Below are 20,233 nucleotides of genomic sequence, written 5' to 3' on the forward strand. Positions count from 1 at the left end.
AAAGAGGTCTTTCTACTGACTCTGAAAAACACCAAAAGAAAGATGCCCAGGTTCCCTGCTCATCTGCGTGAATGTGTCTAAGGCGTGTTGCAAGGAGGCATGAGGACTGCAGATGTGGCCAGGGCAATAAATTGCAATGTCCGTACTGTGAGACGCCTAAAACAGTGCTACACGGAGACAGGACGGACAGCTGATCATCCTCGCAGTAGCAGACTACATGTAACAATATCTGCACAGGATCGGTACATCCGAACACCACACCTGCTGGAGGGGTACAGGATGGCAACAACAACTGCCCGAATTACACCAGGAACGCACAATCCCTCCATCAATGCTCAGACTGTCCGCAATAGACTGAGAGGGGCTGGTATGGGAGCTTGTAGGCCTGTTGTAAGGCAAGTTCTCACCAGACATCACCGGCAACAACGTCGCCTATGTGCACAAACCCACCGTCGCTGAACCAGACAGGACTGGCAAAAAGTGCTCTTCACTGACAAGTCACTGTTTTGTCTCACTGGGGGTGATGGTCTGATTCGCGTTTATCGTCGACGCAATGAGCGTTACACCGAGGTCTGTACTCTGGAGTGGGATCAATTTGGTGGTGGAGGGTCCGTCATGGTCTGGGGCGGTGTATCACAGCATCATCGGACTGAGCTTGTTGTCATTGTAGGCAATCTCAACGCTATGCGTTATAGGGAAGACATCCTCCTCCCTCATGTGGTACCCTTCCTGCAGGCTCATCATGACATGACCCTCCAGCATGACAATGCCACCAGCCATACTGCTCATTCTGTGCGTGATTTCCTGCAAGACAGGAATGTCAGTGTTCTGCCATGGCCAGTGAAGAGCCCGGATCTCAATCCCATTGAGCACGTCTGGGACCTGTTGGATCGGAGAGTGAGAGCTAGGGCCATTCCCACCAGAAATGTCCACGAACTTACAGGTGTCTTGGAAGAGTGGGGTAACATCTCACAGCAAGAACTGGCAAATCTGGTGCAGTCCATGAGGAGGAGATGCACTGCAGTACTTAATGCAGCTGGTGGCCACACCAGATACTGACTGTTATGTTTGATTTTGTCCCCGCCCCTTTGTTCAGGGCCACATTATTCCATTTCTGTTAGTCATATGTCTGTGGAACTTGTTCAGTTTGTCTCAGTTGTTGAATCTTATGTTCCTACAAATATTTACACGTTAAGTTTGCTGACAAACACAGTTGACAGTGAGAGGATGTTTCTTTTTTTGCTGAGTTTATATGTACAATGTTTTCCTTTTGTCACAAATTCAGAGATATATTTATGTGATCCTAAATAAACAACTTGTTCTACATCTTTTATTATTCTGTGTAATCTAAATACACCAGGAATATTCCGGGGAAATTATTTATGACCTGAAATCAATGAACATGTGACTTTGATACACGGATTATGAGTATTGCTGTTTCTGAAGAACAACCAGTGTAAATTTATGTTCATGCCAAAGTTAGTTTGTCAGGCATTTGCTAAAAAAAACATGTTTTTTTTTTTTTGCTGTGAGTGTTTGTGTTGAATAAAAACTATAAAATCATCAGCTTTTGTGACCTATCGATTGAGTATCAACATAGAGCAAGTTGGCCCTTTGATAGACAAAGGTATACATGTCATTCAATTCAAATGTTGTTTACACATGCATATTTGTCTGGGTTGAAAATAAGCCTATAATGAGGGGTTTATGTAAAACGATTGGCATATAATGTGAGAAGTAACCTGCCATTGCATAATGTACGCAAGGTAGGCCTACCCAATTAGCAAAATTATTCGAACGCTTGCTCAAACACATGTTTCTATAATATTTATTTTTTTCTTCCCAGAATCTGTCCCAATTTCTGTCTGTGTTGGTTTAACAACCTACAATCTTTCGGTCACTTTTTACTGTGCGCTTTTTTTCGGTGCGCTTCCGCAAGAAAGAGTTGAAACTAGAACCCGAAGACTGTTTTTGGTTTGCTACATATAATGTTGTCGAATCCACAATGACATTCTCACTTCAACCCACACAGTGTTTCAAGCTCCCATTTGCTTGGGAACCAGTCAGACCAGACATGGCAGCCGACAGGGTCGGACGGATGCGAGCAGAGGAAGTCCACTCATCAGATTTGGAAACGTCTCGAGAACACGGAGTCAAACTACAGAAGAGACAAGCTCGAGTGACTGTGAAATACAACAGAAAAGAGCTACAAAGACGACTAGACGTGGAGAAATGGATCGATGACTGCTTGGATGAGCTGTACTTGAGCAAAGTGAGTGCCGTCATAGCCTATGGATCATAATAATGGTCACCACACAAAGTGTCTTGTAAGTGCTCAGGCAATAGGTTTCAGACTGTTAAGAGATTTGGGGTATCATGGCAAGTTAACTTTCGAATCAGGCAATATTATCTGAAAGTTTCCATCCTTTAAGAATGAGAACTTTGCTCTTTCACCTTTGACAAAATCATTAGAATTTGATTTAAAAAAAATAGTTGTTTAAAAAACAAGGCTTTGAGTTGGATATTCATATAAAAAAGGGCTGGGTTTGTGCTCTGTATAGACACACTGTGCATAACACATGGATCTCAACATTCAAACTTGTACTTTTCGCAGCACTGAGGGTATTACAGGGCTTTATAACCCATGTCTAACAGGCAGACAAATGAACACTCCTCTGAGACACAAACAATGTAGAATAACTACTGTAGTATATTCCAACACAATAACTTGTACTTACAGAGGCATTTCTAAACCAGCTGTTCTGCGTCGTCCTTAACAGGACTAACAGGACTAAGCAGACTTGCACATTGTTGTGGGCGTGGTATATGAGATGTATATACAAGGCGTATACAATATGTAGGTTATGAGAGGGCACAGTGTCCATAAAAGGACCTGAGAAGATGCAAGGTGCACTGTGGACTAAGGCTCTGTCCAAAATGGCACCATATTCTCTATAGTTCACTACTTTTGACCAGGGATCTATGGGTAGTGCACTAGGGAATAGCGTGCCATGTCAGATGTAGCCTAAGTCTTGAGCCACCACTGTAGCAGCCGCCTCCTGACAGAGACACATGTATACATGGTGGCTGGGGGATGCTAACTCGCTGCCTTACATGGCCACTTGGGAAAAGGGAAAGGAACAGAAATGGAACTTCATCCCTCATTCCCTCCCTTACAGAGAGGGAATGAGGGATGAAGGATGAGAAACAGGAAGAGAACGTACAGAGGATGGGGTTAATACTCCTTGAGGTAGGGTAAACATACTGCAGCTGGCCATGTGACATCACTAGCCAGATGTTTTGCTCTCCTGTGATGGTTTGGGGATACAGGTGTCCTAGTGGCAGGGAGCCTATGCTCAAAGTAGATGACCTAACTGACTTGCCAAAACTATAGTTTGTTAACAATACATTTGTGGAGTGCTTGAAAAACGAGTTTTAATGACTCCAACCTAAGTGTATGTAAACTTCCGACTTGTGTTTTGCAGGAGGATGACATGCCAGATGAGGTAAACATTGATCATCTGTTAGACCTGGCTAGCAATGAAGAGCGAGTGAAAAAGTTAAAGGTAGGCCCCGCCCACCCAAAGTTGTTCTGATCATGGACTCAGACCAGACCTTGACAGATAAGTTAACTGCCGGAATTTTGATACAAGGAATTTTCTCTTCTTTAAACTCTGTTCACCATCAGGAGATCCTTCAGACGTGCAGCAACAACACAGAGGTATGTTTTATGATATGGAATAATCATGCATATTAAGTCATACCTTTTATTTAGTCTGCACGCACGCACGCACGCACGCACGCACGCACGCACGCACGCACGCACGCACGCACGCACGCACGCACACACACACACACACACACACACACACACACACACACACACACACACACACACACACACACACACAGATAGGAGGCAGCAGTGTCTGACACCTCCTTCCACTGTCACTCCACATGCCTTACAATGACCGTCTGTCCTAGCCGTCTCTCTCTCTCTCTTCCCTATTTCTTCTCTTATGTTTTGCCCCCTCTTCTCTGTTGGAACAAAGGACCTATTTTGACAAAGGACAGGGCCCAAACTGGCCCGCTCAGGCCCAAACACGCATGCGTATGCACCAGAGCATGTGAGCACAGTTGAGCTGTTGGAAATCCCGCTCATCACTCATGGAGCGGTGCTTCTGGTGCTCCTTGTCCTTTCCTACCGCTCAGATAAAAACCGCTCCACACTCACAGGAGAAAAAACTCCTGCTCCAAAATCACTATATTCATTAAAATCACAATTTAACCAACACCCATCTATTTGTGTGACTACCTGGACTGACCAATTGGTTTTTAAAGTATTGAAACCAAACCATATGGATTTGAATGAAAAGTATTTGAATAAACATGAAAACCGAATGTAAGAAGCGAACATAGTTTCAAATATGCTACACGTCATATTAAACAGCATAGAAACACTAAATAGGTCAGGAGACAGACAGGGAGCCTAAGAAGGAACGAAGATGAATTATTTAGGCTATATTATTTAAATGTTTTCAAGGCAAGGCTATAGCCTACAAAGAAATACATTGTGAAGCTTTTGCAAGTGCGACACAATAGGCTGGTAAGGACATAAAACCCTCAGCATTTAAACAACATTTTGTTGTATAAAATCATTATAGTCTATAAATGAGGTAGATAAGCTGTGACTTAAATCAAATTAAATGAAAAATGCCTTATTAGTGCCTTCGTTTTTAGAAACAAGAGTCAGGCTCATGCGATGGTGACTGGACAGCCGGCCAGTAGCAGAGAATATCCTCTCCACACTTGCAGAAGCACTGGGGATGCTAACACTCCTTTGGCCACTCTTGCCAGGTTGAGCAGAGAGGCAGAGTTGGTTTTTTGTTGTTTTTCTATTGGCAGGCCTAAAAGTTTTTTAGGCAAAATATCCCAATCAAAACTGAAAGCTCCTTGAAAGTAGGGTAAGGGTTAGGGTATCAGGCTTAATGGGCCAAAATCAATTATGGTCTATTATATAGATAATAGAACAAAAATGAATTCAACGTTTAAGAGATCAGAGTTTTGTTTATAAATACTTTGCTACAATGACACACCTAGTTATCTATCCACCTCGTTCCTTTCTTTTAGCATGTAAGTTCATAGTAAGTACACAATCATGCTTTTGGGATAAGTGTCTTTTCAGATTCCACAATGATTCTTTAGCTGTGGACACTACATCACTGTACTCCCTCTCTTGCTCTCGGTCCTCCTTTTTGTAAGTCACCTTGATTTAGCACATGCATTTGTAGTCTACGACAAGCAGACTACAAATACAAGCTGGGGCGGGCATGCCCTGACTTCATGAAATGAGTGCTAATGGAGCGAAATTGGAGCAGGCGAGAAGGCCGATGCTCCAGCCTTTGGGAATCTTGCTCCCCACCCCAGTCAATTTGGGATCGCTCCAACTCCTCTCCGCTCTCATACTCTGGCATGCACACACACATGCTTCCACACACACGCTTCCAAACACACACACACACGCACACACACGCGCACGCACGCACGCACGCACGCACGCACGCACGCACGCACACACACACACACACACACACACACACACACACACACACACACACACACACACACACACACACACACACACCAGGTGATTCCAGGTGTTCTGGAGACCAAACCTAGAGTGGCGGGGTTGAGACTTCTCTATTTTCCGTCTCCCACTCTAATTCCTATCTATGTATTATATATACTGAACAAAAATATAAATGCAACGTGCAACAATTTCAAAGATTTTACTGAGTTACAGTTCATATGAGGAAATCAGTCAATTGAAATACATTTATTAGGCCCTAATCTATGGATTTCACATGACCTGGAAGACAGATATCAGGAATACAGCATCTGGGCAAAAATACCATCACAGTATTTCTGTCCATTCTGCCATCAATAAAATGCAATTGTGCTCATTGTCCGTAGCTTATGCCTGCCCATACCATAACACCAACGCCACCATGGGGCACTCTGTTCACAACGTTGACATCAGAAAACCACTTGCCCACACAACGCCATACACGTGGTCTGCGGTTGTGAGGCCTGTTGGACGTACTGCCAAATTCTCTAAAACAACGTTGGAGGCGGCTTATGGCAGAGAAATTAACATGGCTATTTCTGGCAACAGCTCTGGTGGACATTCCTGCAGTCAGCATGCCAATTGCACACTTCATCAAAACTTGAGACATCTGTGGCATTTTAGAGTGGCCTTTTATTGTCCCCAGCACAAGGTGCACCTGTGTAATGGTCATGCTGTTTAATCAGCTGCTTGATATGCCACACCTGTCAGGTGGATGGATTATCTTGGCAAAGGAGAAATGCTCACTAACAGGGATGTAAACAAATTTGTGCACAATATTTGAGAGAAATATGATTTTTGTGCATATGGATAATTTCTGGGATCTTTTATTTAATCTCATGAAAATGTGACCAACACTTTACAAGTTGCAGTTGTATTTTTGTTCAGTGTATCAGAACTCAGGATAATACCCAGATGCAGACAGCTCGAGTCACAGATGTTTATTGACCCAAACAGGGGGCAGGCAAAAGACAGGTCAAAGGCAGGCAGAGGTCCGTAATCCAGCGCAGACTCAATAAGGTACAGAACAGCAAGCAGACTCGGGGTTTATGACAGGCAGAGGTTTGTAAACGGGTCAGAGTCAGACAGGTACAGAACAGCAAGCAGACTCGGGGTTTATGACAGGCAGAGGTTTGTAAACGGGTCAGAGTCAGACAGGTACAGAACAGCAAGCAGACTCGGGGTTTATTAAACGGGTCAGAGTCAGACAGGTACAGAACAGCAAGCAGACTCGGGTTTATGACAGGCAGAGGTTTGTAAACGGGTCAGAGTCAGACAGGTACAGAACAGCAAGCAGACTGACAGGGGTTTATGACAGGCAGACAGTTACAGAACAGTAAACGGGTCAGAGTCAGACAGGTACAGAACAGCAAGCAGACTCAGGGTTTATGACAGGCAGAGGTTTGTAAACGGGTCAGAGTCAGACAGGTACAGATCGGCAGGCAGGCTCGGGATCAGGGCAGGCAAAATGGTCAGAACCGGGGAAACTAGGAAACAGAACTTGAGAAAGCAGGGAGATGGGAAACACGCTGGTAAGACCTGACAAGACGAACTGGCAACAGACAAACAGAGAACACGTATAAATACACTGGGGAAATGAGGAAGATGGTTGACACCTGGAGGGGGGTGGAGACAAGCACAAAGACAGGTGAAACAGATCAAGGTGTGACACAGTGTATGTATCTAATGTGAAAGGGAAAATACAAATTACAGGAGGTTGGTGGCACCTTGATTGGGCAGGACAGGCTTATGGTAATGGCTGGAGTGGAATAGGTGGAATGGTATCAAATACATCAAACACGTGTTTGATGCCATTCCATTAGCTCCTTTCCCAACATTATTATGAACCATCCTCCCCTCAGCAGCCTCCACTGGTAGATGCAGTACCAGTCAAAAGTTTGGACACACCTACTGATTCATTGTAGAATAATAGTGATAACATCAAAACTTTGAAATAACACATATGGAATCATGTAGTAACCAAGAAATCAAATCAAAATATAAAATCTAAAATATATTTTAGATTCTTCAAAGTAGCCACCATTTGCCTTGATGACAGCTTTGCACACTCTTGGCATTCTTTCAACCAGCTTTATGAGGTAATCATCTGGAATGCATTTCAATTAACAGGTGTGCCTTGTTAAAAGTTAATTTGGGGAATTTCTTTCCTTCTTAATGCGTTTGAGCATTAAGTTGTGTTGTGTCAAGGTAGGGGTGGTATACAGAAGATAGCCCTATTTGGTAAAAGACCAAGTCCATATTATGGTAAGAACAGCTCAAATAAGCAAAGAGAAAAACAGTCCATCATTACTTTAAGACATGAAGGTCAGCCAATCTGGAAAATTTGAAGAACTTGGTAAGTGCAGTCACAAAAACCATCAAGTGCTGTGATGAAACTGGCACTCATGAGGACCGCCACAGAAAAGGAAGACCCAGAGTTACCTCTGCTTTAGTTAACTCTAAGTTCATTAGAGTTAACTGCATCTCAGATTGCACCGCAAAAAAAAGGAAAAGCTCCCAACAAGTGCTCAGCATATGGAAAATAATTTCTCATAAAGCTGGTTGAGAGAATGCCATGAGTGTATAAAGCTGTCATCAAGGCAAAAGGTGGCTTCTATGAAGAATCTAAAATCTATTTTGATTTGTTTAACACTTTTTTGGTTACAACACGATTCCATATGGATTCTTTCATAGTATGATGTCTTCACTATTATTCTACAATGTAGAAAATCGTAAAAATAAAGAAAAACCCTTGAATGAGTAGGTGTGTCCAAACTTTTGACTAGTACTGTACATGATGCTACTATATGTCCCTCCATGCCAGGCCTTCATCGGAGAGCTGTTGGTCAAGCTGGAGGGCCTTCACAAGCAGGAGGAGCTGGCTACCGAGGGCATCGAACACCCCTCCCACTACAACCACGCCCAGCACCACCATCAGCCCTACCACTTTAACAGACCCCACTGGCCCCGAACCCAGACCCACCAGACCCCCTGAGCTCACCAAACCCCTGACATATGACCTCTGACTGGAATCGTAAAACTCTGAAAATGTTCCCAAAATTCCCACGTTTTCCATAAATTCTGGTTGGAGAATTTCTGGAATCAGGAGGGAATAAGCAGGTACCAAGTAACCAAGTATTCCCGGGAATCCTACAGTCGGGATTTCTAGAAAACCTGGGAATTTTGGGAATGTTTCTGTAAATTTGTTTCCCTGTCACGCCATTTCATCCCAGTCATCTTGGCAGTGATGGCCCCCAGCCAGTTTGCCCTCTTGTTTGTATTGTCAACTTTATTTTTGAATGAATTTAAATTAATTAAATTAATTAATCATATTAAAATGGAGGTAAATAAAACATATGTCAATCACTATAGGGCCTGTATTGTCGTTGTTTTCATTCAAAAAGACGCTGTAGATAGGCTGCTTCGACAAGGTTTTAACAGAACAGCATGTCTAGCCTGGTCCCAGGTCCTGAATTCAGTAGCATTGCTGATCTTGGATATCGTTTTGCCATTTAGATCATAATGAATATTAAATAGAGAGAGGGACTTAATCCTAGATCAACACTCTTTCTCTGGGACGCTTTATGAATATGGGCCTGGAGATCTGTATGTGCTTTGGGCAACTCCTCTTTCTATTGTTGTCATGCTTTACATGCACTGTTCTAGGTAGTTTATCTTTGGCTCTAGTTCAAAAATATGCGACAGAGTTACTACTCTGGGCTCTTGCATGTGACGTAGCCTACAGTACGTCCGTCCTTCTTTTGTACAGGTTTGTCTGCATGACAGGCCAGGGCTGGGTCAGGCATGTCATCTTTTAGAAGGGGGTTCCTATGGAGACAGATAGCCGCCAAAAGGTTGAACATACTTATTGTCAGGGTCGTAAGAAAAGTAATGTGTGAAACATTAAACGTAAACATGACATTTTTATCTTTGAACAGATAATCACCATGTTACAATTGCGGACTAACATTTTAGGCAAATCTTGTGTTGCAATTCTGACGTACCTTAACTCCTTTCAGAGATTTATCAGTTTTAATCTCATCAACAAAAAAGAACGTACGCGAAACGGTCTGTGAGGAATGTTACTCAACAAGCATAACACAGTATTTAAAAAAGACGGAAGTCAGGGAAACACGGAAAGAGGTATCCTGCGCATATTCAAGTTAAAAGTCTCCATTCTCTATTACTCCTCAGTTGAGTTTACATGTAGGTCGCTAATGTAATGGATTTGTTTGCCAGCGCAGGTCTAGATAGCACTAACTGTATTATGCCTACAACAGTGAAGTTTCAGTCAGTTAGGTGTATCTCTATAGCATGGGCATATCTTTGAGTGACGTGGACATCCCCATGCATGCACTTAATCAAAATATGACTAATTCAATATTGCACAATCCATTCTCTGGGCTCTGTCTGCAATCATAACCTGTAGTATATACCAGAAATAATGAAACATAATAATATTTGGTAAATCTATGAATTATGTATTACCACTGGAGTCTTTGACAGTCAATCTTCTTATAGAATATTTTGAAATGTATTTCATCACTCAAAATCGAGTCAAAATGTATTCTGTGGGAAACATAATTTGACATGATTTCTATGAATCGAGTCATGAACATATGAACTTAATGTAGGGAGAGGTTAAACGTAGGCTAAGTCTGGCATGAGCTTATTCCCACACTTTAGTAATTAATAATAATTATGTTGCAGTGGTCTTGGGTATTCTCCGTATAGGCTATTCCCTCCATCGCGACACTGCTGCCCAGTTGAAGAGCTTGTGATCTCCATGCAGCACCATGCGCCTTTGGAAAAGCACCCCTCAGCCTCAGAAGATGTTCTTCTGGAGACATGCAGCCATGGAGTCATTATACCTAATGTAACCTAATGAATCACACTTTTTCCAGTATTTGGGAGCATGGACTGTAGGCCTTTATATTAGGTATATTTGACTGTTGTGTTTGCGAATTCCACTCTGTATGTAGGCTTGTTATAGTAATTTGTGTTGCACAATCCCATCCCACAGAGGCTAAATTAATTTCAATGAATGAGACAAAACTAAACATTTATTAAGTGTTGGCTATAACCTGTCCTGAGCAAAATAGCCAATGGGTCCCAAATGGTCAAGAATATCTATAGCCTATTCTTATTGGCAGATCGGTTTTGCCCATCAGCCACTGCATGTGCTTCTTCAACTATTTTTGTTTAACATTTATTTAGAGACTATATTTAGAGGCCTGTGAGTTAGGGTCTCTTTTTAACTGGAGCCGTATAAATAGAAACAGTTATAAAACACAAATAGAGTTCTAAAATTATTCCACAAGACACCAGTAGCCAACATGATTGCAATGCCTACAAGTTGAAGGCCTATTTAGTTTTGGATAGGCCTAAATTAAACATTGAATTATTACATGTTAGATCATTTTGAATACACATGAATTTCAATAAACAAATGGATAAGACTGTCCTACCCTGCGTTGTTGGAGATGGAACATTTCGCTACACCTGCAATAACATCTGGGCGGCAAGTGGCTTAGAGTGCTTAGAGCATTGGGCCAGGAACAGAAAGGTTGCTAGTTCAAATCCCTGAGCTGACAAGGTAAAAATCTGTTGTTCTGCCCTTGAACAAGGCAGTTAACTCACTGTTCCTAGGCTGTCATTGTAAATAAGAATTTGCTCTTGACTGACTTGCCTAGTAAAGAAAAATGTGTGTGTGACCAATAAGATTTGATTTGAACTCAGACAAACAACTGAATGGATGACATACTGAATGAATGATTAATTAAATGTTTAAATATGTTGGAATGCCAAGTTGCACACATCAATCATGCTCTGCACTTTATTTGGCAAATAGGCAAATAGGCCTCCATTAGGTATATAACTCTATGACTGCATGCCCCCAGAAGGACTTTTCTGAAGACGCATGGTGCTGCATGGAGATCACAAGCTCTTCAACTGGGCAGCAGTGTAATGATGGAGGGAATAGCCTATACGGAGACTTCCTAAAAACCACTACAACAGAGTTATTGTAAATTGTGGGAATAAGCCAGACTTAGCCTACATTTAACCTTTTTATTTAAACCTTTATTTAACTGGGCAAGTCAGTTAAGAACAAATTGTTATTTACAATGACGGCCTACCCCGGCCAAACCCTGACCCGGTCGACACTGGGCCAATTGTGCGCTGACCTATGGGACTCCCAATCACATCCGGTTGTGATACAGCCTGGAACCTAACCAGGGTCTGTAGTTACACCTCTAGCACTGAAATGCAGTGCCTTAGACCACTGCGCCACTCGGGAGCCCTCTCCCGTGTTCTTTTCAAGTCCATATGCTCATGACCCGATTCATGCAAATCATGTCAAATTGTTTCAAATTCGTATTAACCCCTCCTCAGTGGTGGAAAGGTACCCAATTGTCATACTTGAGTAAAAGTAAAGATACCTCAATAGAAAATGACTGAAGTAAAAGTGAAAGTCACCCAGTAAAATACTACTTGAGTAAAAGTCAAAAGTATTTGGTTTAAAATATACTTAAGTATCAAAAGTAAATGTAATTGCTCAAATATACTTAAGTATCAAAAGTAAAAGTATAAATAATTTTTAAAAATCTTTATATAAAGCAAACCATATTGCACCATTTTCTTGTTTTTTATTTACAGCTAGCAAGGGGCATGCTCCAACACTCAGAAATCATTTACAAACGTAGCATGTTTTCCAGTCCACCAGATCAGAGGCAGTAGGGATGACCAGGTATGTTCCCTTGATAAGTGTGTGAATTAGACAATTTCCCTGTCCTGCTAAACGTTCAAAATGTAACGAGTACTTTTGAGTATCAGGAAAAATGTATGGAGTAATGCATAGATTCACCAAACATCTATAATTATTGTTCAATGTTTCATTATTCCTGGTATGTACTACTGACAGAGCCCAGAGAATGGGATGTGTAATATTGAATTTGTCATGTTTTGATAAGGTGCATTCATAGCGATGTCCACGTCACCCAGAGATATGCCCATGCTGTAGAGATACACCTAGCGAACTGAAACTTCACTGTTGTACGCTCAGCCTTTTGGCAGGTATCTGGCTCCATAGACCAACTCCATATTAATGCCCGTGATTTTGAAATGAGATCTTCGACGAGCTGGTGTCCACATACTTTTGTTCATGTAGTGTATCAACATCCTGAACTAACAGACGTCACCTTCCTCAAGACATCGTGTTGGATATAGAAAATTATCCAGATGGTCCACAATTCTACCACTAGTGGGCGCAGGAGGACACAATTGATCACTGGAGGTGCAAGAGTTTGAAGCTTACTGCTGTTCAAGTTGCCATGGAATCAACCTAATAATCTTGTCATGCTAAATTGTAAGTACAAACTAAAGTTAACTTCTTTCCACTGTAAAGGTTTCTAAGCAAAGCAACCATCTTATGAAATGTACCGAGCATCTTTGAATATTAACTAAATGTTAGTTCCAGATGTCTGATTCATGACATACTGTGGGCCTCAAACTACTTTTGATTGGTCATGTAAGATATCAAACACACCAGCCATTAATCTGTTCACATGCTCTCTTCAAGGTCTATATTACAAACAGTAAAAAAAAAAAAATTGGTGTATTGTATGTTTGACTGACCTCATGTCAGAGTGGTGAAAAAAAAAAAAAAAAAAAGGCAATGTGTGAAAAGCTTCACATAGTAAATTAGCTTTGAAGCCCTCGGAAATATTCTCTGTTACTCAGGTCAACTCAGAATGTAGAAGCACAACACGGACAACATCAACTGACCCTCAGACAGAGATGAATCCACACACACACACACACACACACACACACACACACACACACACACACACACACACACACACACACACACACACACACACACACACGCACACACACACACACACACACACACACACACACACACACACACACACACACACACACACACACACACACACACACACACACACGTGCACACACACAAAGAAACATGCTGAATTAAAAAAGAAGGAGCCATTGTAGAAGAATGTGCTGCCAGTAGTCATGCAATTAGTATAATTTGCAATCTCCCAGAACATGCTTGTGAGTGTATGTGTGTGTGGGGGGGGAATTTCCTCAGGAAAACGCATCATCTACAGCTACAATACAGCCAGAGTCAGGAAGCCGGGTGAGCACAGTGCTCTGCTGAGCCACGGAGGAGATACACACACATTCTCTCTCTCTCTCACACACACACACACTCTGCCACACATACATAAAACACACATCGGGATGACATTCCACTGAGACACTGTGCATTAACTACACAAGGTAAGAGGAATCCAGATATTTCTCATGTTATGAAAAAGCGGGACGTACGCTGTACTTCTGATTTCTGAACCTCTTGCTGTCGTTTCTCAAATTATCTAAACGGCTATACAATCATCATATGTTCAGGTTAGCTTTGTTGTACCATAGTGTGATGGTCTGTGTGCATGTTCTGATTTTCTCTGGAAAAAAATGAATATGACATATTTCTAGACTTGGCTGATAATTAAATTATTTCCATATACATTTCATGTTTCCATCTCCCAAGACTTTAAGAACTACTTTATATTTTACTTACTATGTTACGTAAAATGTATGCAAACTTTGGATAAATGCATCTGCTAAACGGCATTTAGACATCGAGTGTACAAAATATTAAGAATACCTTCCCAATATTGAGTTGCAACCTCAGAACAACCTCAGTTCGTTGGGGCACGGACTCTACAAGGTGTTGAAAGCGTTCAACAGGGATGCTGGCCCATGTTGACTCTACAAGGTGTTGAAAGCGTTCAACAGGGATGCTGGCCCATGTTGACTCAATGCTTCCCACAGTTGTGTCAAGTTGGCTGGATGTCCTTTTGTGGTGGACCATTCTTGATACACACCGGAAATTGTTGAGTGTGAAAAACCCAGGATTGTTGCAGTTCTTGACACAAACCGGTGCGCCTGGCACCTACAACCATATCCTGTTCAAAGGCTCTTCGATATTGTGTCTCATGGCTTAACCATCCATCTTTAACCTTTAATCTACACTGATTGAAGTGGATTTAACAAGTGACATCAGAAAGGGATCGTAGCTTTCACCTGGATTCTCCTGGTCAGTCTATGTCATGGAAAGATTAGGTGTTCATAATGTTTTGTACACAGTGTATATTTTCATTATTATGTTATTTTTGGACAGAACCTCTGTGTCCCACATTACCTATACCTGTAGTGTATATGTAGTGTATGGTTAAACATGTTTATATAGTAGGTTGCAGTACTAAATGTAATTTACATGCAGTGTCAGCAAGCTAGTGTCCCAGGCAACCAGGCACTAAAACCATTTGACCCCATCAATTATTTCACTCTGAACTTAGGGAGGAATTTTAAGTGATTAAATCATAGACATAGTTGGATGTTAAATCAAGTTGTTAAAATAGTTAAGTGTTTTAGTAAAATAAAATAATGTAGCCAGCTACAGACAGACACTACTTATATTTCCTGTTATTTTCTAAACTATTAGGGAGCAGAATGTCCAGTGTTTGTTTAGAAACCAACCTCCTGCTCCCAGTGTTGCTGTTCAATGTGTCTGCACCAGCTGAACATTGGCCTCAACACAATCCAATATTCATACACTGTACATATTTTTGGGATTCTGAACTGAGATTTTAATCAGTGGTTTAACACATGGATTCACAGTGTTCCTCTGAAACACACTAATAGTTAAGGAAACAATCACTGTTAAGATTTGAGCTGAGCATTGTAAAATTACATTTGAAAATAACATTTTGGAATCCGACAAATAAAAATGTGCAAATAGTTCAATCCAAACTCACTTATTGTTCAAATAAGCTGAAAAATTTCTCATTCAAAATAGGATCAATCCCAATTATCTCTAAACTGTGAGCAAAAATCCACATTACAACCTGTGTGTTGTGATAATTGTGTTGTTTGCTCTATAACCTGTTAGTTCATATGCCTTGACACTCTGATATACAGGCCTAAGGCCGAGACAATGAGAGGACACAGTGGCAGAATATGTTCAACCACACATTTGTTTCATTACGAAACCGGAGAGCAACATCTGTCCGGTGAAGTCCACAAAACATATTGCATGTAACAAACAGTTACATGACCTACAGCATGGTCAAGCAAGGTAATGTTTCTGACATTTTCATATTACTAAACAACTATTAATTTAGAACCGCAGAGTTACCGCAAGTCACAAAGTAAAGAGGAGCTGCCTCCGCTCTTCCAGCTCCATTTCAACTTCAACATCATCTAATCACCTATGCTTAGTCTAATACGGTGACAACTAAAGTTACCAAAAACAACTCAAATAATATATATATATATATATGGGGGATACAACCAACCCAGCTCTGCAGATTTTGCTGCAAAGAGACCAAATCATTAGATCATTTGCTTTGGTACTGTCCATTCAGTATTGAGCTTGTTTTTGGTCGCAGGTTCAGGAATGGCTAAAGAATTGCAACATTTACCTGGAGCTAACTCTCTAAATAGCACTGCTGGAGGATTTGAAAAGTCATTGTCAATCGATCAATAATATAATAATACTCTTAGCAAAAATCTTTCCTTTACAATCTGTACAATCTGCCGGGGCGGCAGGGTAGCCTAGTGGTTAGAGCGTTGGACTAGTAACCGGAAGGTTGTGACTTCAAACCCCCTAGCTGACAAGATACATATCTGTCATTCTCCCCCTGAACAGGCAGTTAACCCACTGTTCCTAGACCAGTTAACCCACTATTCCTAGACCAGTTAACCCACTGTTCCTAGGCCGTCATTGTAAATAATAATTTGTTCTTAACTGACTTGCCTAGTTAAATAAAGGTAAAATAATATTTTAGAATAGAAAGGTTCAGAACTTTTGTGAAACATCACATCATTGTTGAAAAATATATGGCAAATAGAAATCAAAACTGGATGGTGTTCAGAAATAGATGGGAGGGACAAAAAAACAAACAAAAAAAGATACCTAATGAAAAACATACACTGTCCATAAAATGTATATATATTTATATACAGTGCCTTGCGAAAGTATTCGGCCCCCTTGAACTTTGCGACCTTTTGCCACATTTCAGGCTTCAAACATAAAGATATAAAAGTGTATTTTTTTGTGAAGAATCAACAACAAGTGGGACACAATCATGAAGTGGAACGACATTTATTGGATATTTCAAACTTTTTTAACAAATAAGTATAAGTATTATTTACCTCAAATCTGCAATCCTCCAAGAAGCTAGCCGGAAGCTAGCCAGAAACTCCAAGAAGCTAGCCAGAAGCTAGCCAGAAATTCCAAGAAGCTAGCCAGAAGCTAGCCAGGAGCTAGCTAGAAGCTAATCAGAAGCTAGCCAGAAGCTAGCCAGAAACTCCAAGAAGCTAGCCAGGAGCTAGCTAGAAGCTAATCAGAAGCTAGTTCAGAAGCTAGTTAGCTTCTTTACTGGCAAATCGTTAGTATTCAGCCAACCACGGTTTGTGGTCATCAGCTATCCTTTAGCTTGAAAATCTATCGCCAGTTTTGTACGGCGCAGCGTGGCTCGGAACGGAACATACCGGACCAATTTTTCTCTCCATGTCCTTGGATTTCAACTGCTCTCTGGACATTCATTCCCGGATCTCACAGCTAGCCAGCTGTTATCCGTGTGTCTATCTGCTCTCGTCGATTCCGGAGCAAACATCAATTACTCCGGAGCTAGCCAGCTCCGTAAATCACTCCTGAGCTCCGTCAATCACTCCTGGGCTGCAGTCACCTATCCGGACCCGTTTTACTGCCTACGCGGAGCCCCACCGGGCCTTCACAACTGGACTGCCGACGTTGTCTACCCGAAGGAGATCCGGCTGGCTCCTCCGTCTCGACGTTGCCTGAACGCCCATCTGCGGCCTACTAACCGTTAGCTGTCTTACCGGCAGCTCTCAGAATAGACAATCGAACAATTTATTTATTTTTATTATTATTATTATGTTTATTCTTGGGCCTCTATAACTATATCTATTGTTTTTATTTTATTTTTGTTGTTGTGTGATTTGGACTAATTCCCTCTACCACACGGAACCCCACTAATCTACTGACGAAACGCAAGAGGTGGCTAACAACAGACCCCCTTCCTATGCTAGCTTGCTACCGATGTCCTAGCTAGCTGTCTAAATCGCCTTGACCCCGAAACCAACCACTCCACTCTCTGGACTCTTTTGATCACTCGACTAAGGATGCCTCTCCTTAATGTCAATATGTCTTGTCCATTGCTGTTCTGGTGTTTATTGGCTTATTTCACTGTAGAGCCTCTAGTCCTGCTCACTATACATTATCCAATTTATTAGTTCCACCACCCACACATGCAATGACATCTCCTGGTTTCAATGATGTTTCTAGAGACAATATCTCTCTCTTCATCACTCAATACCTAGGTTTACCTCCACTGTATTCACATCCTACCATACCTTTGTCTGTACATTATACCTTGATGCTATTTTATCGCCCCCAGAAACCTCCTTTTACTCTCTGTTCCAGACGTTATAGACGACCAATTCTTATTGCTTTTAGCCGTACCCTTATTCTTCTCCTCCTATGTTCCTCTGGCGATGTAGAGGTGAATCCAGGCCCTGCAATGCCTAGCTCCACTCCTATTCCCCAGGCGCTCTCTTTTGATGACTTCTGTAACCGTAATAGCCTTGGTTTCATGCATGTTAACATTAGAAGCCTCCTCCCTAAGTTTGTTCTATTCACTGCTTTAGCACACTCTGCCAACCCGGATGTTCTAGCTGTGTCTGAATCCTGGTTTAGGAAGTCCACCAAAAATTCTGAAATTTTAATTCCAAATTACAACATTTTCAGACAAGATAGAACTGCCAAAGGGGGCGGTGTTGCAATCTACTGCAAAGATAGCCTGCAGAGTTCTGTCCTACTATCCAGGTCTGTACCCAAACAATTTGAACTTCTACTTCTAAAAATCCACCTCTCTAAAAACAAGTCTCTCACCGTTGCCGCCTGCTATAGACCACCCTCTGCCCCCAGCTGTGCTCTGGACACCATATGTGAACTGATTGCCCCCCATCTATCTTCAGAGCTCGTGCTGCTAGGCGACCTAAACTGGAACATGCTTAACACCCAGCCATCCTACAATCTAAACTTGATGCCCTCAATCTCACTCAAATTATCAATGAACCTACCAGGTACCCCCCCAAAGCCTTAAACACGGGCACCCTCATAGATATCATCCTAACCAACTTCCCCTCTAAATACACCTCTGCTGTCTTCAACCAAGATCTCAGCGATCACTGCCTCATTGCCTGCATCCGTAATGGGTCAGCGGTCAAACGACCTCCACTCATCACTGTAAAACGCTCCCTGAAACACTTCAGCAGCGAGCAGGCCTTTCTAATCGACCTGGCCGGGGTATCCTGGAAGGATATTGATCTCATCCCGTCAGTAGAGGATGCCTGGATATTTTTTTTAAATGCCTTCCTAACCATCTTAAATAAACATGCCCCATTCAAGAAATTTAGAACCAGGAACAGATATAGCCCTTGGTTCTCCCCAGACCTGACTGCCCTTAACCAACACAAAAACATCCTATGGCGTTCTGCATTAGCATCGAACAGCCCCCGTGATATGCAGCTATTCAGGGAAGCTAGAAACCGTTATACACAGGCAGTTAGAAAAGCCAAGGCTAGCTTTTTCAAGCAGAAATTTGCTTCCTGCAACACTAACTCAAAAAAGTTCTGGGACACTGTAAAGTCCATGGAGAATAAGAACACCTCCTCCCAGCTGCCCACTGCACTGAAGATAGGAAACACTGTTTCCGCTGATAAATCCACCATAATTGAGAATTTCAATAAGCATTTTTCTACGGCTGGCCATGCTTTCCACTTGGCTACTCCTACCCCGGTCAACAGCACTGCACCCCAAACAGCAACTCGCCCAAGCCTTCCCCATTTCTCCTTCTCCCAAATCCATTCTGCTGATGTTCTGAAAGAGCTGAAAAATCTGGACCCCTACAAATCAGCCGGGCTAGACAATCTGGACCCTTTCTTTCTAAAATTATCTGCCGAAATTGTTGCCACCCCTATTACTAGCCTGTTCAACCTCTCTTTCGTGTCGTCTGAGATTCCCAAAGATTGGAAAGCAGCTGCGGTCATCCCCCTCTTCAAAGGGGGGGACACTCTTGACCCAAACTGCTACAGACCTATATCTATCCTACCATGCCTTTCTAAGGTCTTCGAAAGCCAAGTCAACAAACAGATTACCGACCATTTCGAATCTAACCATACCTTCTCTGCTATGCAATCTGGTTTCAGAGCTGGTCATGGGTGCACCTCAGCCATGCTCAAGGTCCTAAACGATATCTTAACCGCCATCGATAAGAAACATTACTGTGCAGCCGTATTCATTGATCTGGCCAAGGCTTTCGATTCTGTCAACCACCACATCCTCATCGGCAGACTCGACAGCCTTGGTTTCTCAAATGATTGCCTCGCCTGGTTCACCAACTACTTCTCTGATATAGTTCAGTGTGTCAAATCGGAGGGTCTGCTGTCCGGACCTCTGGCAGTGTCTATGGGGGTGCCACAGGGTTC

The 20,233-nt window shown here is 42.1% G+C and overlaps 2 protein-coding genes across 2 annotated transcripts in view; both read left to right on the plus strand.

Moving 5' to 3' along the window:
* The first annotated feature begins 1,938 nt into the window (after nt 1–1,938).
* Nucleotides 1,939–8,992, plus strand: LOC124000125 (protein phosphatase 1 regulatory subunit 14A-like). The gene is made up of 4 exons (XM_046306284.1): nt 1,939–2,272; nt 3,486–3,566; nt 3,689–3,721; nt 8,451–8,992. The coding sequence occupies exons 1-4, from the start codon at nt 2,006–2,008 to the stop codon at nt 8,619–8,621; spliced, it is 552 nt and encodes a 183-aa protein (XP_046162240.1). The 5' UTR covers nt 1,939–2,005; the 3' UTR covers nt 8,622–8,992.
* A 4,814-nt stretch (nt 8,993–13,806) lies between these two features.
* exoc3l2a (exocyst complex component 3-like 2a) overlaps nt 13,807–20,233 on the plus strand; it is a 50,852-nt gene continuing 44,425 nt past the window's right edge. The window contains exon 1 of the mRNA XM_046307037.1: nt 13,807–13,939. The gene's annotated coding sequence lies outside the window, so the exon portion shown is untranslated. The remainder of the gene's footprint in view (nt 13,940–20,233) is intronic.

This window comes from Oncorhynchus gorbuscha, linkage group LG16, assembly GCF_021184085.1.
Source record: "Oncorhynchus gorbuscha isolate QuinsamMale2020 ecotype Even-year linkage group LG16, OgorEven_v1.0, whole genome shotgun sequence".
Classification (NCBI taxonomy): Eukaryota; Metazoa; Chordata; class Actinopteri; order Salmoniformes; family Salmonidae; genus Oncorhynchus; species Oncorhynchus gorbuscha.